The sequence below is a fragment of the Brachionichthys hirsutus genome, chromosome 5 (assembly GCF_040956055.1).
Source record: "Brachionichthys hirsutus isolate HB-005 chromosome 5, CSIRO-AGI_Bhir_v1, whole genome shotgun sequence".
NCBI lineage: Eukaryota > Metazoa > Chordata > Actinopteri > Lophiiformes > Brachionichthyidae > Brachionichthys > Brachionichthys hirsutus.
This window is the reverse complement of record NC_090901.1, coordinates 3,656,790-3,677,774: the sequence shown is the minus strand read 5'-3', so window position 1 is coordinate 3,677,774 and position 20,985 is coordinate 3,656,790. Positions and strand designations below refer to the sequence as shown.

Sequence of the window (20,985 nt, the reverse complement as noted above, 5' to 3'; positions counted from 1 at the left end):
AACACAAGGGTTGAAAGATAATTTTCATACCACTGGGTATTGCTAACAGCAAATTGTTTATTTGTTTATATACCTTATAATAGTATGTGCATGTATAGGTGTATATATAGTAGAATATAGTAGTATTCTGTCTGTGAAGGTGTTGCATGCCTGCCATATCAGCTTCAAAAGGGTACTGTACATAGATAGTAAAAATACATACAAATATTCACAGAATAAACACTACTTTACTATATTCCTGCTAACAGAAATGGTTATAGACAGGATTACAGTATAAATGCAAAACACATTGAAGTTGTTTCCTACCTCTAAGTCATGAGTTCAGGTCCACACTCTCATAGCATTTTGTGTTTAAGCTTGAGATACAACATGTTTTTTTAAAGGATTACACTGTTCCACATTGAGAAATATGCAGGGTTGCATGTACAAAATGTACAGCACAGCTCTGTGAGGTGAATTAACAACAAAGTACAAAATACTATCCCATTTCATATAAAGACCAGGTCACTCTCTCTTAACTACTACAAAAATAGTGTTTGAATACTGCAGGCAGAGGTCATTCACATAATTTTCAAACAGCAATGCAAATAACAGATCGATATACAGTCACGTTCCACAATCACTGGAACAGCAAAAAGGACAGATTGTCTTTAAATGACAAAAGATCAATAACCTTTTACTCTACAGAAATATCGCTAAACCTGAAAGGTACAACACTTTCCATTGCATGTGATTTTTTTATGTCATGAAATAAAAACAAAGTAACTTGAAAATGCAAACATAAAGGAAACTCACTGTTCTGTATTAGTGTATTTAAAGTGTAACAGTGATCAGATGACTTATTAATTTGCAGCAATATAAATAAATCACTGTATCTTATACAGCTTGGCTGAAAGAACTGACATGCGGTGAGTTTGCACACCTTATGTAAAAAAAAGGAGCTTAGTACTTTAGATTGAGGCAAAATGAAAATCAATATGAGATTTTTATTTGTTATTGTTGACAGCTGAACTTTGTGTTTTGTTGTACTGTAATTGCAAATCACATACTACTGTTCCAAACAAAGATAATGAAAACTTAAAAATGTTCGGAAGCATAATTTAACATCTGGCATAGAGAACTGTTAAGGATAAGTGACATGTTTATTTCTTTAAGTTTCTGCCTAATTGATCTGATCCATAATGACATCACCAATATAAAAATGTTCCAAAGTGCAAAAAATAAATAAAAAATGACTGGGAACCCCTGACTTTAAAGTGGTGAGATGGAGAACAAACACCTCTTTTTTTTTGGTTAGGGAAGCGCAGAGAAAGTTATGTCTCAGATACTTTGCTTTGTTCTTCAGTGATCGCTTGAATGCTGTCCTATCTTCTTTACACTTCTACCTGATTTGATGCAGTTATAGCTTTACAATGCTACATTGGTTGCAGAGAAACTCAGTGATAAAACTGATCACCGATGAAACTCAAAGTGAAAAAACAACCGGAAGTACCCAGAAAGTGCGAAGTCAACACAATACGCGGTGATGCAAAATAATGTCATTGGTCACTAAGAAGGCACGGCTGTGTACAACCCAAGTGACCTCTATTATTATGCAGGAAACTCAAAGAAATAAACTTAAACTGAAAAAGGAAAAAGTGGGCGGCAACATGGCAACATTAACGAACAAAAATATACACCGAGAGTTTTAGCGTTGTTAAACATCTACTGTACAGAGGAGCAAATATCTTAAACATATATATCTATACAAAAGATAATGTATATTTTAATCCTTGTGTCATATTAACAGAGGAAATCATGTTGAGGATCAACTTCCCGATCAGTTAGACACTTTCGGCTCGATTCTGAGTGAGGCTTCATACATGCTTTCTTCATCCAGAACAAAGCTCTTATCCAGGAGATACTGTGATACCTGGAAATAAAGCATAGTTAAGCTAAAGTCAAATAATATAAATAATTGTGCACACGCACACGCACACGCACACACCACAGGTCTTTGGTGCTGACTTACCTTTGGTTGTAGGTCAATCTTGTATGCTGTTTGTTGAAACTGTCGGATTTCTCTGATGATGTGAGAAATCTGAAAAGAGAGTGAAAGACATGATGTTTAATTCTCCTTCCAAATTGTTTACTTATTTTTTTTTTTTTTAGAGTAGAGTAGAGTGATAAGACAATAATTTACCATTCTCATCTTTGAGAAGTTGACCAAGTTGTCTTCTGTGTAGTTTGGCGTTCCCTCCTCGATGAAAGCCAGGTCAGTGAGATACATACCCAGATAGGGAACGCAGGGAGGATCACAGCTGTGGGAAAACAAAACGCGCATCATCTCCACGATGGTTCCTTTATGAGGAGAAAGACCGGTCCTCGATGTGAACTCACTTCTTCAGAGCCTCCCTCAGGTTCTTGAACCTCCCGTCTGAGGAGACCAGCTTCTGCAGCTTGTCAATCAAAGCTTTTGTCTTGAAAGACAAGGTTCGCAATATTGCAATTATTGATGATGCTATCCACATTAGGAGGAAAACCTCGACCGGCAATACGTCGGACGATACGAACCTGCTTAGAAACCTTGAGCCAGGTCTTCTTCAGGCGGAAGACAGAGCTGCGGTTAAGGGAGGAGGTGATCTCGAGCACAGCGTTGTAGTTGTGGAGACAGCGACAGATGTCGGCCACGGCCACCCACTTCTCGATGACGGCTACTCGAGTGACCACATCCTCGCAGCGTAGGATCTCTGTGGCGATGAGGTTACTTATCTGGCCGAGAAAAGAGAGTCATGAATAAATCGCCTTTGACAAAAGCGGCAACCATGACCAGGCATTGTGAGAAGGTTTTGCATGAGGAACATACATCATTGAAGTGCTTGGTTGTTCTCATGATATATGGCGTCTTCTCATTTTTGTCATTCTTCATCCAGCCTTGTCCAAAGAACTCCCTGTAAGGAGAAAAGATTAAGAGAAAGAAAGGAGTGTGTAGAAATGAAATGGGATGTTTCTCACTCGTATGGGATGTCTTTAAAGACCAGGTGGTCCAGCAGAGTCAGCTGTTCCGCGACCTCCAGTGCAGAGTGGCTCTCAAAGGGATCGGCTTTCCCTCCTTCCACCTAGGAGCCACCAGACAAAATGAAAATGACCAGACAGACGTCCCAATGTGTGCCAAGCTCATCATAGTAAATGGTACCAGCAACCACATGCTTCACCTGTGTGTCAAACTTTATTTAGACGGGGCAATGGTTAGCTGATTTCGATTTTTAACCTTTTATTTTGAAAGCGAATTACAGTATACACATTTCACCACACTACGGTAAACATTCTCCTCTGTTACGTGGATTAGAGCAGAAATACTGTAAAATATAGTTGGGAGACGAATATTGAAAAGGTGACAGATTCAACGAGGGTTTCTTTTTTTAAAGCAATAATACCACATTTGACGCTGTGTGTGACTCAAATGTGAATACAGTGTGGGGGGGGGGGGGGTTGTCTTTTGTGTCAGATGTTCATTGCATGTGGCCGGTGTACCCTCAGATTGTGTTTGTGGTCGACCTGCATTAATATGTAAACATTTAAATTAGATTATAATCAGATTTAAAACACACGCTCACCAGTTGTGTCGCGTCTTCAAGAGTGATCTGATTGTCCCCGTGATCTTCCTGAGTTAGAGTCCTGACAGATAGTAAAATAAAACACATCAATTTGTAATCTATATATGTGCACACACACACACACACACACACGGGAAACTGCAGTCCCAGAATCAAACAGAACACCTTATGATGTTGGCTGCTGCTTTCCTCTCCTGGGTCAACAGCTCAGGGTCATGCATCACTTCCTCCAAGAAGCCGATACCTTTTGTCTTCAGCTCGTTATTAGTCTCAAAGTCCTGCAGAGGGACATTCAATGTACATACACTTCAAATAGCATCTATATATCATATTTAAAATCATCAACTTTTCAAATTCTTTGCCTTGTAGATTTGGTTTTAACAATATTTTATTTGGTAATTATATAAATCCTGTTAACATCCTGTTGATAAGCATGCCATGACATGTGTTGGGACATTTTACCGGAGAGTGTTTGGACACCCAGTGCCTCAGGACGTTCAGAACTCTGTTGGTTGCTGCTCGTCGGATCACAAACTCTTTGTCTCCGTTTCTCTGATCTGTTGGGAAGCCTGAAGGAAACAAAGTCCATTCAGAGAGTTTTACACTAAAAGCTCATCACTACGATATATAGACACACCCCTGGCAACCAGGAGCAACAGTGCTCATAGAGACCACAAATCCAAAATTGGTGTGGAAGGGATGCTGTGTACTGTATACCAGTGCTGGCGAGGGACATGCGCCGGTATTTCTCCTTGGTAGGCGTGCCCTCATTGGCTCCAGCTGTAGCGATGGCAAAGGCTGAGGCCGCAGACAGGGCGCTGCGGTTGTTGTCCAGCTCTCTGCACGAGGACATCACCATGCCGTTGTTGTAGGAGAACAGCGAGAATTCTAGAGACAAGAAGAGCGAATGACACACTGGCAAATGAATGATTCTGGTGGCGTGTAAATGGAACTAGTGCTCAGTCTGATGAAAGGAAGAAATCTGAACCGCTCTTAAAATATTTAAACTGCAGTGAGAATGCGGAATGGCCTGCTTCTTCCCCAGCAAACCTCCACTGGGGGGCACTAGAGACCAACATGGCTGTTCCCCTCCAGACTTTACTTTGCAGGAGGCTTTGATATTCAAGATGGTTGCAGCTAAATATAGCCACCGAATGTCAGCACAACAGAGGAATCAACAGCTTCTCTGCAGTCTGTTGTGTTTAAATCTTGGGAAACAGAGACCGCTCGGGATCCCACACTGTCATTTCTAAAATATATCTTGTGCTTTCTTTTCTTTTTTTTTTGAAGGTTTAGGCAGCAGAAACGATCCTGCCTCCTATGGAACAGGCTTGTTTCTGGGGGCGGAAGGGAAAACACGCTCTTGATGTGGTTGCTATGACAAAAGTTTCCTTTACGCCTCCTGAAGCCAAGCTTTCCCCACATTATCATGACCAACAGCTATTTATTTACGTATTTACTTGTTGTTTCTTTTATGCAGTCATGTTGCTGTGGTCAAATGAAGCATTGTGGAAGCCTCGGTGAGGAACTAACCGGCTGAGACACTGCATACAGGTGATAATCGGCGTGCAGTTCAAAAGCCTGGATATGAGGCTTTTGAGTCATAATTATGTCACATTGCACATATCTAGAACACAACGTACTCTACCTGAGGAGTTTTTGCATTTGACATTTTTTGGGGTGGTCGGTGACTTGATGGGAGAGGCTTCTGCATCGCCATCATCACTCTGGTTTGGATCATTGTCACTTTCCTCCCGTACAGAGAGATCTGTGCCAGATGACACAACAAGCATCGGTACAGCTATTCAAAATGGGACGAATTTGCTTGTTTTTGATGGCTTACCCTGTTTGGACATTGGCGAATCCTCCATCTTGTCTTTCTTGTCCTCTGCTTCATCGGGGATTTTGCTTGCAATAGGACTAGACACGTACAGCTTGTGGATGTCCAAGGTGGTCTTGCTGAACGGAGACATGGATGAGTACATGCTTGCATAGCCATTTGAGGAGCAGCTGAGGGCAGCCAGGTCAAGAGCTTTGCCCCCGGTGATGATGGGGATGTTGAGTGAGAGTTTGCGCCGCCGGTTGGGAGAAGAATTCTTGGCAATAGCGAGAGGAGGAGGTGAGGAGAACTTTCTGCTGGCCCTGGGGGAGCTGGGAGGTTCTCCGTAGTGGAGTTTACTGTTCTGACTGCTGGCGAAGAATAACTCCAGGGACCTGCATCAAGGGAGGATATATGCATTTCAATAGAAGACATAGGACTATGTGTTCCTCTGATATTTGGTAACTATCTACAATTTTGAGAGCTTAGCTAAATACACAACTGAATCATTTACGCAAACCAAGTCAGCCCAGCGACCAGACGTCTCTTTGCAGCATGCGTCTTGCCATTTTAGAGCTGGATACAAGCTGCAGTGTTGCAGAAAAGCTCTGCCACCCTCCTGCAACCGCATGGGTTCCCATAAATAGCACAGAGAGTGATAGCGCGCATGGCCACTGCTGACACAGGCAGCCGAGTGTAGGTGTCTCACAGTGACACGACAAGTGCCACGGGAGAGCATGCTGCAGGGCGTCGGCATGGGGAGCTCCCCGTGATCTGAAATGCAGCCCTCCATCAATATTTCACACTGTGGATATTTTACAGACAGGGAAAGACGGAGGGAGGGGGGAGGGGGGAGGGGAGGGGTCCTGCAGTGTCAAGGTTCGTTGCCATAGAGACCAGTTGAGACACTTTCAGGCAGGGAGGAGAGACTGGACCCAATTCCACTCACCGGGTCCCAACAGTGCCAACAATGCAAATACAAATGCATACACAGATCTGTCTGCCTGAGAGGAGCAAGCACTTTGATGACGGAGGTCTTTTATCAGGCAGAAACCTTGGACAGAACCTAAGGTTCATAGTGGGCGGACATCTTTCTTTACTGGTTGGGTTGAGAAAGAGCGAGACAATGCCAGAGCGGGACAGACAGAGACAAGGACAGGCAGGATGAGAGTCAAAAACAAAGAGAGGGAGAGCGAGTGATAGAGAGACAGCGAGCAGGAGCAGACAAAAACAAACCGCAGATTAAAGAGCCGCTATATAAAACTATAAATGCTAACGCTGGCGATAGGGGCATCAGAGTTGACAGCCACAGGTCCAGGTTCTGCAGCGCCACGGACAGAAGCACTAAACTCAACAAATGATTCTGCGAGTTTGTCCGACTGTGATGTGACTCACCGTGCAGCGATGGCACTGATGGGCTTCTTGTAGATGGTGATGAGTTTGTCTAGCACCACGTCAGCCGTGGTGAACACGCGATAAGAGTGCAGGAAGGTGTTGAGGAAGTCGATGGAGAGGAACCGCAGATCGGTCAGCCTCTCCAGCAGGCGCTCCACGCTGGCGTAGCGGATCTGCAGCACCTTGCAGGAGTTCATCATCTTGCTGAAGCGGATGTCCACGTCGTCGCAGTACAGACTCGAATCTGACCTGCTCGGAGTAAAAGATGCAAAGACTTAGAGAGAAGAGTCGCAAAGTGAAGCTGCAAAGAATAATGCATGATGCTGCACACACACACACACACACACACACACACACTGATCAAGGCTTACTTGATCATCTGTGGCACTGTGACTTTGGAGTTGTCCTCAAAGGCGTTCATCATCAACCCGTTGCAGCGGATGTTATCTACGCACTGTAGGACAGATATAGCAGAAGTAATCAAAGAGGACAGAGGAGACGCTAGTGAGTTTGGTGACATGCAGGCTTTCTGCTGACATCCCCGGCTCCTTGTGTGACTGCTGGAGACTTTGATTTGTGTTGACGTGCCTGGCTGATATCACTGGTCCATGCAGACTTCTCCTGCCTTGAGGAGGCCACCAGGATGACTGTGAACGACTGACTGTCCTTTGGCTCCACGACAATCTTGAAGTCCAGGTGCTCCATGTCCTGGCTGCTTTTGTCCGATTTGGCTGAGAGGGAAAAGCATGAACTATACGTAAATATGCTTAATGTTTTTCTATGAATCTATGTCCATAAAACGACATACAGTTTAAGAGTTTGTATTGCACATATCCACATACAGAAAAACACTGAAAGGAGCATTTCACTCAAATTCATCCAACAGGTCATTAAAACTTTATTTATCTTCTATTAATTACATGTCTTTGAAATATTAGATTATATATTTTTTCTAATTATTAAACAATAAGAATACATTTTGATATATTCAGTTATAAGTTATATAAATGATTACATATGGTAGATATAATTAAAAGTTAAAGCTCACATTCATCATCTGTCCCCTCTGGGTCTTCCATGAGAGTGCAGTCTATAAGTGAGACCACTCCATTCTGCAAGAAGCACACAAGACAAACATGCATATATATTTAGCTCCTTATTTGAGTTGGTATGCTGCAGCTGTTCAGATTTATCACAAAAAAGTGTTCATCTGATCACTGATACCAAATTCTGGAGTAAAAAATGATCTCAGCTAGAACTCTAAATCCACTTTACGCTGCATGCTCAGTAATATCTGATGAACGCAGTAGAACTTTCAACAGCTAAAGAGTCAGATATTTCCCTCAGGAGTTGGTTGGAAACACAACTAGAGCCAAGTATTAATTAATATAAGATTCACAAGGTGGTTGGAAACGGGAATGAAACAAATGATAGTGTTGACTTGTAACTGCTATATTTATAAATAGGAAAATCTTTGCTGACATCTGCAACATCCGCCGTCAAATTAAAAAATATTTTAATACATCAAATCTTTGTTTGCAATACACACAATTAGAAATCTATTTAGTTACGGTTTAAGTCTTAACCGTCTTAAACCGTAACACAAGTGCTCACTATAGTTAATCAACTGTATGAAAGAGCTCCAACTGGAGACCTCTGAACTTTTCTGGGACCCAAAATATCCATTGACCCAGGATCACAGTGTTTAAGATTAGATGCTCTCCCACCGGCCCACCTTGGTGAGATGAAGCTTTCCTCCAGAGCCCCTGGTGCAGATGATTAAATGCTTGGAGAAGAGGAAGCACTGTCTCTCCCCCTCCTTCTTCAGAGACAGAGAGCCCAGTCGCCCACGGGTGATCTTACCCTTCTCACTCATTGGCACCTGGATGAGAGACCCTGCGTGGAAATAGAGGGTTTGCAAATAGACAGAAGGAGGAGGGAGACATAGAGAAGGACGAGGCACACGTGTAAGTGGATAGGGATTAAAGATAAGGTGGAAAATAGAAAACATGGAACCAGTGGAAAAAAAGGATTCCTTTTCCCCCAAATATCCATACAGTTATACAAGACCTGCTGAGATTTGAAGAATGACGCACGACAGGAGATACCTTGTCTTACAAAAGTCTGGCTCGTGTCGAGGAGAATCTCACAGCCCTCCACAATCATGCGCTCTATAGCCAGGTTCTTCCTGATGTTTTCTGTCTCACTGACCTCGTCGTGCATAATTCTGCAGAAAGGGGACATGTCATGATTCTCATTTGACCATATGGGATAAAACCTCATTAGCAAGTCTATGAGTTTAAAACAATCCACATATTTATGAGGGGTGGAAATTGTCAACGTAACATTATAACAGTGACAATAAGTAATTCTTTGCTGCTTGGTTTATTCTTTAATATTCTTTATTATAACTATGCAAACACCGAACCTATCAAATGAAATATTAAAGTCTGTTCTTCCATTAGAAACAAAAAGTGTGTTCTGGGGTTATTGGCTGATTTGAAGAGAGGCAGATTTCAATGTCAGAGTTGGCAGTGAATGCTTGGGTTTGAAAAAAAAAAACGTCTTTAGACGTCAATGGCACTCAAAGAGTTAATTATCTGAGAAATTACCTGGAAAGCTCCTCCAGTTTAGATTTGGCATAGTCCAGACTGTTTCTCTCTATGTGTTCGTGGGGTGTGTGCGCCAGGAGTTCATGAAGGGTAAGAATATAGCGGGGAATCTGTAGAGAGAGTAATCAGGGATAGCAGCTTACATGCATGCGTAAATGTAACATTAAAGATGCACACACAGGAATATCCATGTGCACATGCACTAATGAGAAATATATCAGTGGAGAGTGCAATCTACACTAATCAGCAAAATGTATTATCAACACAGCACAGGCCCCAGCAGAGTGGACTGTGGGGAAACTGCTTGCCTCGCCAGAAAGAGGCCATTATCAAAGCCTGAGATCAGAAAACAACTGCTTTTTATAGACAGGAGAAAAATGATGGCCACATTGCGAGCAGAGCAGACAAATGCCTCCTGTTTCTGCTCATGATCAGTGCTGCTGCAATACAGGTCGTCGTTCAGAGAGCCAATGAATGCTTTAGATTTAGAAGGAGCCTTTGATGTCAAGTTCTGACAAATCCATGGTGGCCAGAATAAAACGCCTTCCCACATTACTGAACACGTTTTTAAGAGGAATGATTAAAGCGCGATTACAAGGGCTTTATTTATTTACTCACATGCAGGTATTTTTATTTATTTTTTGGCACTGGCACAACTAATTCATCAAAATGTGCAACTACATTCCATAATTGGAAGCATAATCGCTAGCATGGCTATAACCAACTGTTATGTAGGCCAAAGATATAGGCCACACTTCAGCCCTACAGTAAACATACGGATGCACTGATGTGTCAGGGAGACACATGAGCTAACCTGGAACATGGGGTAGGTGAGGAAGGTCTCCAGTGTCCTCTCCTCACAGTCAGGCTTGGCCTCGTACTGCTTTAGCAGCTTGTCAAAGTCCCTGTTCTGCTTGCAGTGAGCTAGGATCTGCAGACTGTACTGGTGGTTCCTCACAAACTCCTGGTAGATATTGAGCATGGGTAGCAGGATGTCAAACAGGTCAGCTACGGAGAGACAAATAACAACAAAGTGATGCTGAGTGCGTCCTCGGCGAAGCAGTTCAGGGAAAGACGTGAAAAGGAAAATGACAGGAGAGCAGGAGCTTACCCAGCACCAGTGTTGGCCAGCTAGCTATTCTGGCTTTTAGACCCTGGTAGAATATCTGATGCAGAAACATTATTGTTTCACTGAAAAACAATAATAATAAAAAACAATATGAGCAAGTTTTTATCTTTTCAAGCAAATAATAAGGGGTGTTAATAATTCTGCAAAGTAAATCCAAGCTCTGACATCTTGCATAAATTAACTACTTCGCACTTGATACTTGACTTAAGATACACACAGACACAGTTCATTTTAACAAATCAGCGCCAAATCAATACCATTTTTATTTAATTTAAATTTGATCCTTCCATCTATTTTCTTGTAGATGGATGGATCAGCATCAGCCGATTTGAAGGTCAGTCCCGTGACCTTAAGCCTATCCCAGCTTGCTATGGGCGAGAGGCGGGGTACACGGTACACCTCGCATGCCTTGCCAGCACTTCACGGGGCCGCACGCAGACAAACAACAACACAAACACGACTGAAAATTTGGAGTAATCGTTTCACCTAATCGGCATGTTTTTGGAGGTGGAAAGAAACGGGAGAGAAGATAGACTATCTGCACAGATGGGATTCGAACCTGGTACCTTCTTGCTGCGACAGCACCACCCACTACGCCACCGTGCCGCCCAAAACAGCACCAGCAGTGATGGGATTTGAACCCACGCCATCGAAATGACTGGAGCCTAAATCCAGCACCTTAGACCACTCGGCCACACTACCACGCTACTTGCTCTACCCCAGTGTCTTCCTCTCCACACATTATGTCCCCGAAGTCTCGGATGGGTAAATTGATAATGACATGTTGCTCAGAATAGATTTATTTCTTTTGATCTATAGGAATGGGAGGACCCAACCTGTTGAGGAATATGCTGCTGACGTCATCATGGGTGATGGGCGGTTTCTTGGAGCTCGCCGCCATGCGGAGCGGCCTGAGGAAGTTGTTTACCAGGATGTGAAGCTGCTGGACGTACTCCGCCTCTGAGTCCAGCATGCTGAACACCACCTGGTTCCTCTTCCTCATGCTCTCTGCATGTGGTGAGCGGATATAATCCTGGATGATTGTCTTCCATTTCCTCCTGCAGATCCAGCCTCGCAGGAAACTCTGAACCTGGAATGTAAAAGTATGCAGTGACTTTCTGGGCATCTTAAGATGCTCGAAAAAGAATGCAGCCAAAATATTCCAAATCTAATGCTTTACTTTTTTGATTTTCTTGATTTCAGAGTCATCGTCGGTCGGGGCGGCTGCAGGGCTGGCGTGAATCTTCTCGTTGTCTTTCAGCAGCCCGGCAATCTGAGAAGTGGCCACAAGGCAGTCATTACTACGTACACACTTCTCTTCTTCTCACTTACTGTACCAGCATAGAAAACAAAGTGACTCAGTCAATAGGACAGGGCCGACCAACACTGGCACATGAGCCTGACTAAACTAGCTGTGGTGTCGCTGCGTCAACATTTATTTACGCTGGCGCTTTAAACGTAATATGCATGAAACTGCCTCAAACTCTTTGAAGCTACGTGTCTCCACTTACTTTGTAGCCAGAGAGGTAACTGTCATTGCAATTCATAGGAATAGATGCAATACAGAGCTGTGCCATGCATATTCATAATTCATTTGATTTCTATTATCACATTTGCACATCAAAGTAAAACGATTATTTGATCTGAAGAGTCCAGCTGGAAACGCAGCCCTATTGGAGGCATTGCTTCAGAGAGGACATGCAGACAGGCTGGCCTGAGCACCGCTCTCCGTCTACGGGGGGCTGCATTTTATTAAAATGCATTTTTCCATCAATGCAAAGATCCTTGGTTATTGTGATACAATGAGAGACGGTCCTTCCTTGCACTAGTGTTGAAATGAAACTTGTTGATTGCCGATAATAATAATGCTATTATCTTTATCATGAAAAGCAATGTGGGTTTGGCTACTCATAGGCCCTGTTTGTATGAACAAGATGATTTTGGGTCAATATAAGTCACCCTTATTTCATTTATACAGACTATTTTGGTTATGCTGGGGTGAAACGATGTGATGCTTATGGAGAATGTATTTCATATTTAATGGCAAAGGAAACAAAAGAATAATAATGTTTCAGTTCAGAATAATGAGTTCATGCTTGCTTGCATCCCTTCTGCTCGGTGTAAAGGCATTACCGTGATTATTACCTCTGACTTAAGCCTTTCAATCTCTATTTCCCCATCTTCTATCTGTTGTCGAAGTTGCTTAGCAACAGTTTTCTCCGTCTCCACAATCTGGAGCAGATGAAGATACTTCTGCATGAGAGTCTCATGCTCATTGGCCAAGTTTCTGTAACTGTAACACATTTGAACACACACACACACACACACACACACACACAGAGTTTTGCATTGCATTCAGATGCATCTTTTGAACACATTATTTTTCTGCGCTTCCCCGTATATTTATATCATATATGGAGCCACATTTCATGCAAACTGATCACTTTACCGCCTGCTAATCCTCTAATCATGTGTGCAATTACCTGGCATGTGATATTGCAGCCACCCATTCGTCACAGTCCTTGACATCCTCTGTGCGTAACTCGAGCGCCTTTTGGTTTTCATGGTTGAAACTGACAGTGAAATAGTACTGAAACAAACGGGAAATGTGATTCAGAAACAGCAGGACTATCAATAACCTCACATGTTATGAGTCCTATAAGGAAAGGAGCATGCATTATGGCGTGCGTTCTGGATACATCCATCACGGCTTAACTGAAGCTTCTTCGCTGCTTCTGTCTGTGCGTTTGTTCTATTGCCTCGTTGCTGCAGACATCAAGCGGATGATTTAAAACCACACCGGGACGGGGGAAGCCACATCTTCCTCGCCCACCAGAGCAATTGTCAGAGCACAGGGAGGGAAGCCTCCGCCTGCCTGGATCATGCATAATACCTGTTTCCTAGCAACCGAAGATCTATTATTATTATTATTATTGGGGAGAGATTGTGTTTTTATTTGTACTCTGATTCCAAATGGCCAAGTAAATACCAATATTTTAAATCTGGTAGTCTCAGGTCTAGATTCGCTTCATGATGATGAATGATGATGAATATATTTGTTAGGTAGAATGTTAGAGTACAAGTACAGTCACACAGTAGAATGTATTACAGTAGAATGTAAGTACAGTCACACATCCTGTCTAAGAGGAGCATTTCAAAAAAGCCCTTGCGGTCTTGTTTCCATTATATAAAGTACGGTTTGGAATATGAAGTCACTTCAGACAAGGCTATGAATTTTTTTTTTTATCCAGTCAAAGAATAGACGATATCGGTCATCCCTGGTTAAGTGGCACGCACTGGTGTATCCATGTAGAGTTAAAATGCCTTCACATATAAATGCAAGATTTTGGTTTGTTAAGTGAGTGAAAGTAAGATTTACCCTTCAAGAATGTGTCCTAATGGGGACCACGGCAATAATAACACAACTATATGAATGTAATTTCCTCTTAATTTTGAATTATAGCCTTTTTTCTTGTGCTTAAAGCATGTTCAGGATAAACCCACACATAACACATGTCTTATGAAACCATATCAAAGATTTCAGACAGCGGCTGTGATAAAATAATACAACCCCCATAAGTGAAATGTCACCTTTCCACATAGAGAGAGAGAAGACTCCGATCTTTGACCCGCAGATGTTAAACAGGCGCCTATCAACCTGCAGCTGCTCGTTATTCACGGCTCACTGCTCCTCCATCTTCACATTCATTAGGTATTCATCCTGCCCTCAAAGAAAAATCTATTCCTGGCAGAGAGGCATGCGTGTTGTTGTAGTTTTCCCTCCAGGAGTGTGGCGAGAGTCTGGTGTGAGGTAATGTTAAGTGCACTGTCTGCTGCCTACTTTGTATTTAACAGCTGAGTCAAGCACCTTTAAAAATGATCACTGATCTTAATGGAGATGCATGAGCGTTGTTTTCTCTTAAATCTTCACTTTTGCCGTGTGCACGAGTCTCTTGTCAGTGATGCTGCGCTGTGGATGCGATTGCAATTAGACGTCTTTAGATAGAAGGTTCTTTATCTGCATTTCCTTTGCATTAGGTAATTGTGACTGCCCAATAAACAACTATGTTTCTTTGCAGTGCTGCTGTAAGAGGACTTTCCTGAATGATATAATGCCCCCCAGGGAACTGCTGTTGATTACACTACTTTCATTTTAATGAGGCGCTTTAGTTTGGACCAAAGAGAGTGTGATGATCATAATATTTTAGTCATTTTTTAGAGTGCAGCTTGGACCAAAGCAACCATGCTGCTCCCGTAGCGTCTTGGTTGAAATGTTGCTGCTCCTCGGCGTAAGTGAGCTGCGTTTTCTATAAATGGACTCTGACCACGCCGCGGAACGGCAAGGAACAAATTTAGCCCAGATAGCACTCGTAATAATAGGAGAGATGCGCCACACTACTTCTCCCTGTTACCACACCTCTTCCTACTGCATCATTCTTTAGGATGCAAATAAGGGTTGCCATAGAAACTCTGGGCTCAGATGCATTAGCATTTTCACACTGACTGCATTTGAGGATAAATATAATATGGGGATTAGGAGGGATTGAGAAAACCATAACTCCAGACCAGGGATGGGTGATGCTTTCTGACAGCTGTTTGTTCTTGTTAAGATAACTGTTTGTTTACAATGAGAGTTAACTCTTCAACAGCCAATCACATTAGTGATTCAATATTTGTTTACCTCCCACTGCTCTGCTTTTCTGCAAACAGTATTAGAAAAACTGAAGGAAAGCAAATTCAGGCGATTTATCACAGATTTATGGATTGGGTTTTCTCAGTATGTTCTCGTTTTTACCTAGAAAAAGCAGAAATGCTCTCGGGGGGGGGGGGGGGGGGGGGGGGGCTTTTTAGGAGCCTTTAACACAGCTGAGAGTACACTAATAGTGTGCTCACATTTTGCTTTGTCAGCACAAAGGCAGATGTTCACAGGAAGAACCTTGGATTGCAGCCCTTACAGAGTCAGGCGCCGAAGCACAACGTTTCTCAGCGACCATGTTTTACTGACTAAAAATAGACATTTACTATTTTATATTTGTAGAAATCTCCTTCTGTGTGTGGTCTTCATAACGCTCTAAAATAAACATCTGTAATGCAAACGAAAAGTACAGTAAGCTATAGAGAATAACTTCATTCAGGCCATCAGTGCTGACTGATCATTGGCACCCTGCAGTTTTCTGAGCCTCTGCTGTAGTTTCATCGTTTCCCCAAAAGGTGGAAACCTTGAGGCACCAACTTTTTATTATGATTGTTTTATTATTATTATTATTTTACATTTCTCATTGAAAGGAGCATTGGGTACATCACTCTCCCCCTAAAACGTCAAAAAGATAATGACTGAGAGTCAAAAGGCTAATATGTGACCAACCAGCTGAAAAATAGGTCGATGAGAAGCCAAATGGTTTCACGCACTAAAGATACCCCTCCAAAAAAGGGATGACGCTCTGGTCCGCTGCAACCTGAAGCAAAAAATACTGCATAGCCCGCTGCCGCTGCTGTAACAGCAGGTGTTCATAATGCAACCTTATCATTAAAGCCATGCGCGGATTACATAACGAGCAAACCAGCGATCCTCTGCTGCACTGGATTTCAGGTCATCGTGCGGCGTGCGTTATAAGAAAAGGGAGTTGATCTGCAGTAAAAAAAAATATATATTTCATCACAAAGCATGAAAAACAATACAGTGATGTGTGGTTGAGAGAGAGAGAGAGGGAGTGGGATAGAGAGAGAGAGGGAGATAGAGAGAGCGAGAGAGAGAGAGAGCGCACCGTACCTGCTTTTCCAAGCACTCCTTGGCTGACTGCGAGGGTTTCGGTGAAGGCGCCCTGTCGCACATACATCCCTCCAACAGGTATAATCCCGAAGGTCTGGAGCTGGACTCGTTCTCAAAATAAAACAGCACATTCTGTAGCAAAGCAAACCACTTTGTGTGCCATTTCGTGTTGTCAGAGCTCTTTTTGCTCAAGCACCCGCGTCGTGTGCCGTCCTTTTTTGCCAAAAGCCCCAGGTAGGTGACATGCCCGTCGTTCAGTCGTATTCCCTTCTGCATTTTGAAGAGGAGTCTTCAGCCGCACACGGCGGATCGGTCGTTACATCATTCTGAAGTCGCCCCAGAGAAGAATAAACGGCAGAGATGTTGACTTTCTGGACGCGGGGGCCACTAACAGCAGGCTTCTCCGCGCTCTCCGACGCACTCACCGTGTTTGCGCTGAAGTAAAGGAGGAAAAACCGGGCAGCGCAAGTCCAGCATCCTAAAATCTTTTGTCATACTCTGAGCGCTTTGGAGGTCCACGTTAGAAGATGGGGGTGGGGGGGTGGGGGGGGGGGGGTAAATGAAAGAAGGACCCGAGGGTGTGAAAACAGTCTGAACAACGCAAGATGAGAGGGCTTCGGGGTTTGTCCTTTTCTCACATGAAATCTCCAGAAACCAGTCGGCTGGGTGCTGAGCGAGGCAGCGCTGGGTGAAGTCACGTGACGCAGGCTTGGGAGAGCAGATTTCAGCACCTTGGACAGAGACGTTTCCACGATGCCGCATAAGTTCTGTTTCCTCTCCAGCCCACAGTACCAAGGAAAGGGAATAAGTTAGAAATGCGGTAGATAAATCAGCCAGAAATATATATATATAGAGAGAATTAGTCCTCTGTATTACTGATATTTTCACCACTAAGTGTCCTTATTCTGCAGTTTTTAACTTATCCGTGCAATGAATAGATATTTTTTAGCATTTAAAATGTTACACAGAGAAATGTTGCCTCTGAATAAGAGGTGTCAAACGATAAAATGCACAACCAACAATCTAAAACCTTACAAAGCTCTATTTTTCAAAGTATTTAAAAGCTGCATGTTGACAATATATAGCATAAACTGTTTCACAAGTAGGAAAATGAAACATTCACATGCGTCAGAAGTGCTATCTTGTGCCATCCAACCATATTTGAGAAGTAAGAACATAAAAACATTTATTTTCAGTCGACAATTTCCAAATGTGGTGACGATGATCTGGTCCGATATGTGGAACCAGCGAAAACACAGCCGCAACAGTCATGCGTCGCTGTCAGGCTGGTTGGACATTGTGAACAGTTCTCGCATGTCTGTGAATGCCTGTCTGTGTGTCGGCTGGTGTTTTCTGTGACTGATCGTGGCGCTGTCATTGTGCAGCGGAGTATGTTGCCGTGGTAGCCTCCTCTCTCCCTGAGCTGCCGATGAAAAGGAACGCAGTAAGCAGCGGGAGTAAAAATGTATGCACAGGCTTTATGCTCAGTAAAGTTTTAAGTTACTAGTTGTTAATACATTTACTAATGTTTCTAATTTGTAAGCGATATCTGTTCAAAGAACAAATGTCTGAATGTTAATGCTGCTGAATGATTATAATCTTGGATGAGAGAACCTGCACAAGCTTTCTCCCATGAATTTAAGATTCTGCAGAAACTGTTTCTGTTTTAAGGCTTACAAATCGCCGCTGGCCTGCAGTACAGTGCAACACGCTTTTGTGATTGAACTCGAATTGAGGCCAACATGTCTCCAATGTGGCAGACAAGCATTTCTCCCATGGATGCTCCCTCTCAACGCAGGCGGACTCGCCGGTGTCGAGACCAGTTAGCTGTCCTGCCACTCGCAGGTCATGAGTAGGGGAGCTGGAGAAACTGGGCCTACTAGATAATGACTGCATTATGCTTGGGTAGGGCCAGTGAATGTAGCGACCATGTCACACAGAATGAACACTCAGAGTGCTGTATGTGTTGGTTTTTGTCTTTGGCTGAGGCCGTGCGTCGTTCACAGACACTCCCATCTGTCGCGTAACAGCAGAGAGATGCTCCGTGATCCTGAGGGCACACAAAGAGTCCGTCAGATATGGAACGTCTCGGCTTGCGCTCGTGTGGATTGCCATGTCTGCTGCCATCATCCGCTAGAAAGATTCTGATTTTACTTACAGAAGCATCAGCCAGTTGCACTTTTCTTTGATGTTCACTCGTGCAGCGGGACAGTTTCTTAACCGGCATCACTTTAAACATCAGTCCTCTTTTATGTGAAATCATACCACTTACTTGATTCTGTATTTGCAGCCACCAATGAAACAGTGCGTACCATTTGAGTACTCTATTTTAGGAGCAGGACATGAATTAGAGGATGAAGTGTGTATTGCGTTCCCCTTGTGCTGACCCGAGTGCACTGAGGGAAACCCCGTGTCTGTGATGACTGACTACGCGTTGCGTTTAGAGTGTTGGTGAGCTGTGCTCTGGCAGAATGCTAGCTTTTGGCAGCGAACCAGGCCATTGTGATTTGTGCTAGCCGCTGCCTACAGGGTCGCCACCTGGCTGCGTCGACAGCAGGTCTGTAATTGAATTTCACAAATGCCAAAGTCAGCTTAGCTGTGTTTTCTGCAAAGTGAGGTTACCTTCAGAAATTTAATACAAGCTCGAGACTGTTCAAGATGAGAGGGGATATTTTTTGGCTTCTGTCCACACTTCAAATGACTGTTGCTGAAATGAAAGTGGCACATACGGTTTCAAGAGTTTAAAAAACCTTTAGAAGGCCCACCTGCCAAAGGACAACCATTGTTTGGAGCCTTGGGCTTTTCTCAGTTCTTAAATGTTCACATCATTTAAAGTCTGATATAGCAACAGGGAGCTAAAATAATTCATTCATCTTCTTAACTGCTTTTTCTGTTACAGGGTTGGAGCTTATATCAGCAGTCACTGGGCAAACTTTTTCCGTTTGATTTTTGTTGAACTCCTAGATTAACATAGAAAATGCAAACAAAAAACAAAATGTTTCTCCAGAGCTTTCCGACTTACACCGTACAACACTAGCGTAGCACGATGAGCAGCCAGCGCCGTGAGCAGGAGCTGCTGTGGCTCTCCACAGGATCAGAATGTGCTTTTCACATTTTCTATTCTACCTTTATGGTCACACAAAGTGGATTCCATCCCCTTTCCTTACTGTACAATTCTACATAAGAAAGGAATGCAGGCCTTAAAGTAGGCCAATTACCAGCCACTGTGAGCGAAGACATTAATGCAATGTGGCAGAGCCCAAGAGGAACCTTAAAGGCAGCGTGTCTTCGGTCAGCGAACATGAACTCAGAGGGGACATGTAAACAAGTCCCTCCATTAAATAATCAGTTTCTTTTCCATTTCTTGTCATAAAGTTCTTTGACATCCAGAATGAATACTGACTTGTCTTCTACTGACAGTCGTGATTTATAACTAAATGTCACCACAAATATTTGATGGGTTGCTGTGAAATTTTATTGCAGGCCTCGGTTTCTACTTATAAAGTGAGCATGACAGCTTTAGACGCCTATTTAAGGAATTATACTCACTCCTTTGGTTGCATGATAATGCATCCTATAAAATCTACACAGGATGAGCAGCAAAGTACAACCAGATATCAAAAACATGCTCAGTGTATTCACAGCAGTGAAAAAAAATAGATATTTTTTTGTTATATTTTTGAGTGAGATTCAAACTGTAAGATTAAAATGAGAAACAGGAACATGATCCTAGTCCAACTCAACGCACCCGGCTAAATGAAATGGACACAGGAGATGGTTGGGCCATGACAGGTGTCAGGCACAGATTTCACGTGAAAGCGCGAGGCCGATGAGATGCCGTGCGAGGGTTATTGCAAATGGGGCCCCCTCAGCACTCAGTCACTGTTAAAGTCAATCGAAGGATGACAGATGCTGCAAATCAGTGACAGGCGAGTAAAGTCAAATTAAGATCCATATGCTGACCTTTTCCTTGCTTATCTCTTTTCAGCGTTCCTATCAGCAGGGCTATCAATAGGAACTAATGAGCCTTAATGGTCAGATCTTGGCAGAGCTCCATCGCTTACACTATAGCCCGATGCTCACCAGGCCCGTGCAAGGGTGCACCACTGATGACGAGTGTTCTCAATAAAAATGCTATAAGCTCAGCGGTTCCAGTGTATCCGCCGCTCCTTCGGCGCCGCCGTTCCACTCAGCACGAACAAATCATCCGATTCAAAGGACCAGGCTGGAGGTATTTAACAAGTTTGTCATGGGCAGCAACTGTTGCTTGAAGTGACACAATCCTTTTATTCCAATGAACCTGGGCTCTGCTGCTTGTCTTGGGCAACTCTCTCTTCTCTTTAGTCACATGTGCATGCATGTTACTGGAATATTTCTCCTCTGAATCCTCTCAGTTACGGCCTTGGTAGGCTTTACATGTCAACTAACACACCATATCCCCTCAGTTAAACTTTTACCCGCAGCAGTCAAGTTCCCATCTTTAATTTATAATTGTTAATTAAACTTGCTCCAGATGTGATTAAACCTATCATTCATTTCCCAGCCTTTTTAACGAATTATGTATTAAAGTGTAACAAGACAGCTTTCATTCAGGAGAAGATGTTGATGGTGATGATGATGGTGATGATGCACTACTGTAAACTGTTTTCAAAATGCATTTCTGA

At 43.1% G+C, this 20,985-nt stretch overlaps 1 protein-coding gene and 1 non-coding gene across 2 annotated transcripts; both read right to left on the bottom strand.

Annotated features, from left to right (window-relative positions):
• Positions 1 to 1,819: 1,819 nt before the first annotated feature.
• Positions 1,820 to 16,597, bottom strand: rasgrf1 (Ras protein specific guanine nucleotide releasing factor 1). Its single transcript, XM_068739190.1, has 27 exons — positions 16,322 to 16,597; positions 13,035 to 13,141; positions 12,697 to 12,844; positions 11,732 to 11,824; positions 11,388 to 11,641; positions 10,534 to 10,613; positions 10,237 to 10,430; positions 9,423 to 9,532; positions 8,919 to 9,037; positions 8,546 to 8,706; positions 7,859 to 7,922; positions 7,399 to 7,541; positions 7,182 to 7,264; positions 6,811 to 7,059; positions 5,440 to 5,810; positions 5,245 to 5,364; positions 4,314 to 4,484; positions 4,059 to 4,165; positions 3,762 to 3,874; positions 3,597 to 3,657; positions 2,995 to 3,098; positions 2,846 to 2,930; positions 2,554 to 2,751; positions 2,380 to 2,459; positions 2,183 to 2,300; positions 2,012 to 2,080; positions 1,820 to 1,912 (listed from the first exon to the last, which is right to left on the bottom strand). The coding sequence occupies exons 1-27, from the start codon at positions 16,595 to 16,597 to the stop codon at positions 1,820 to 1,822; spliced, it is 3,771 nt and encodes a 1,256-aa protein (XP_068595291.1).
• Positions 11,172 to 11,253, bottom strand: trnal-uag (transfer RNA leucine (anticodon UAG)). The gene has a single exon. It is a non-coding gene; the product is annotated as a tRNA-Leu (tRNA).
• Positions 16,598 to 20,985: the final 4,388 nt, after the last annotated feature.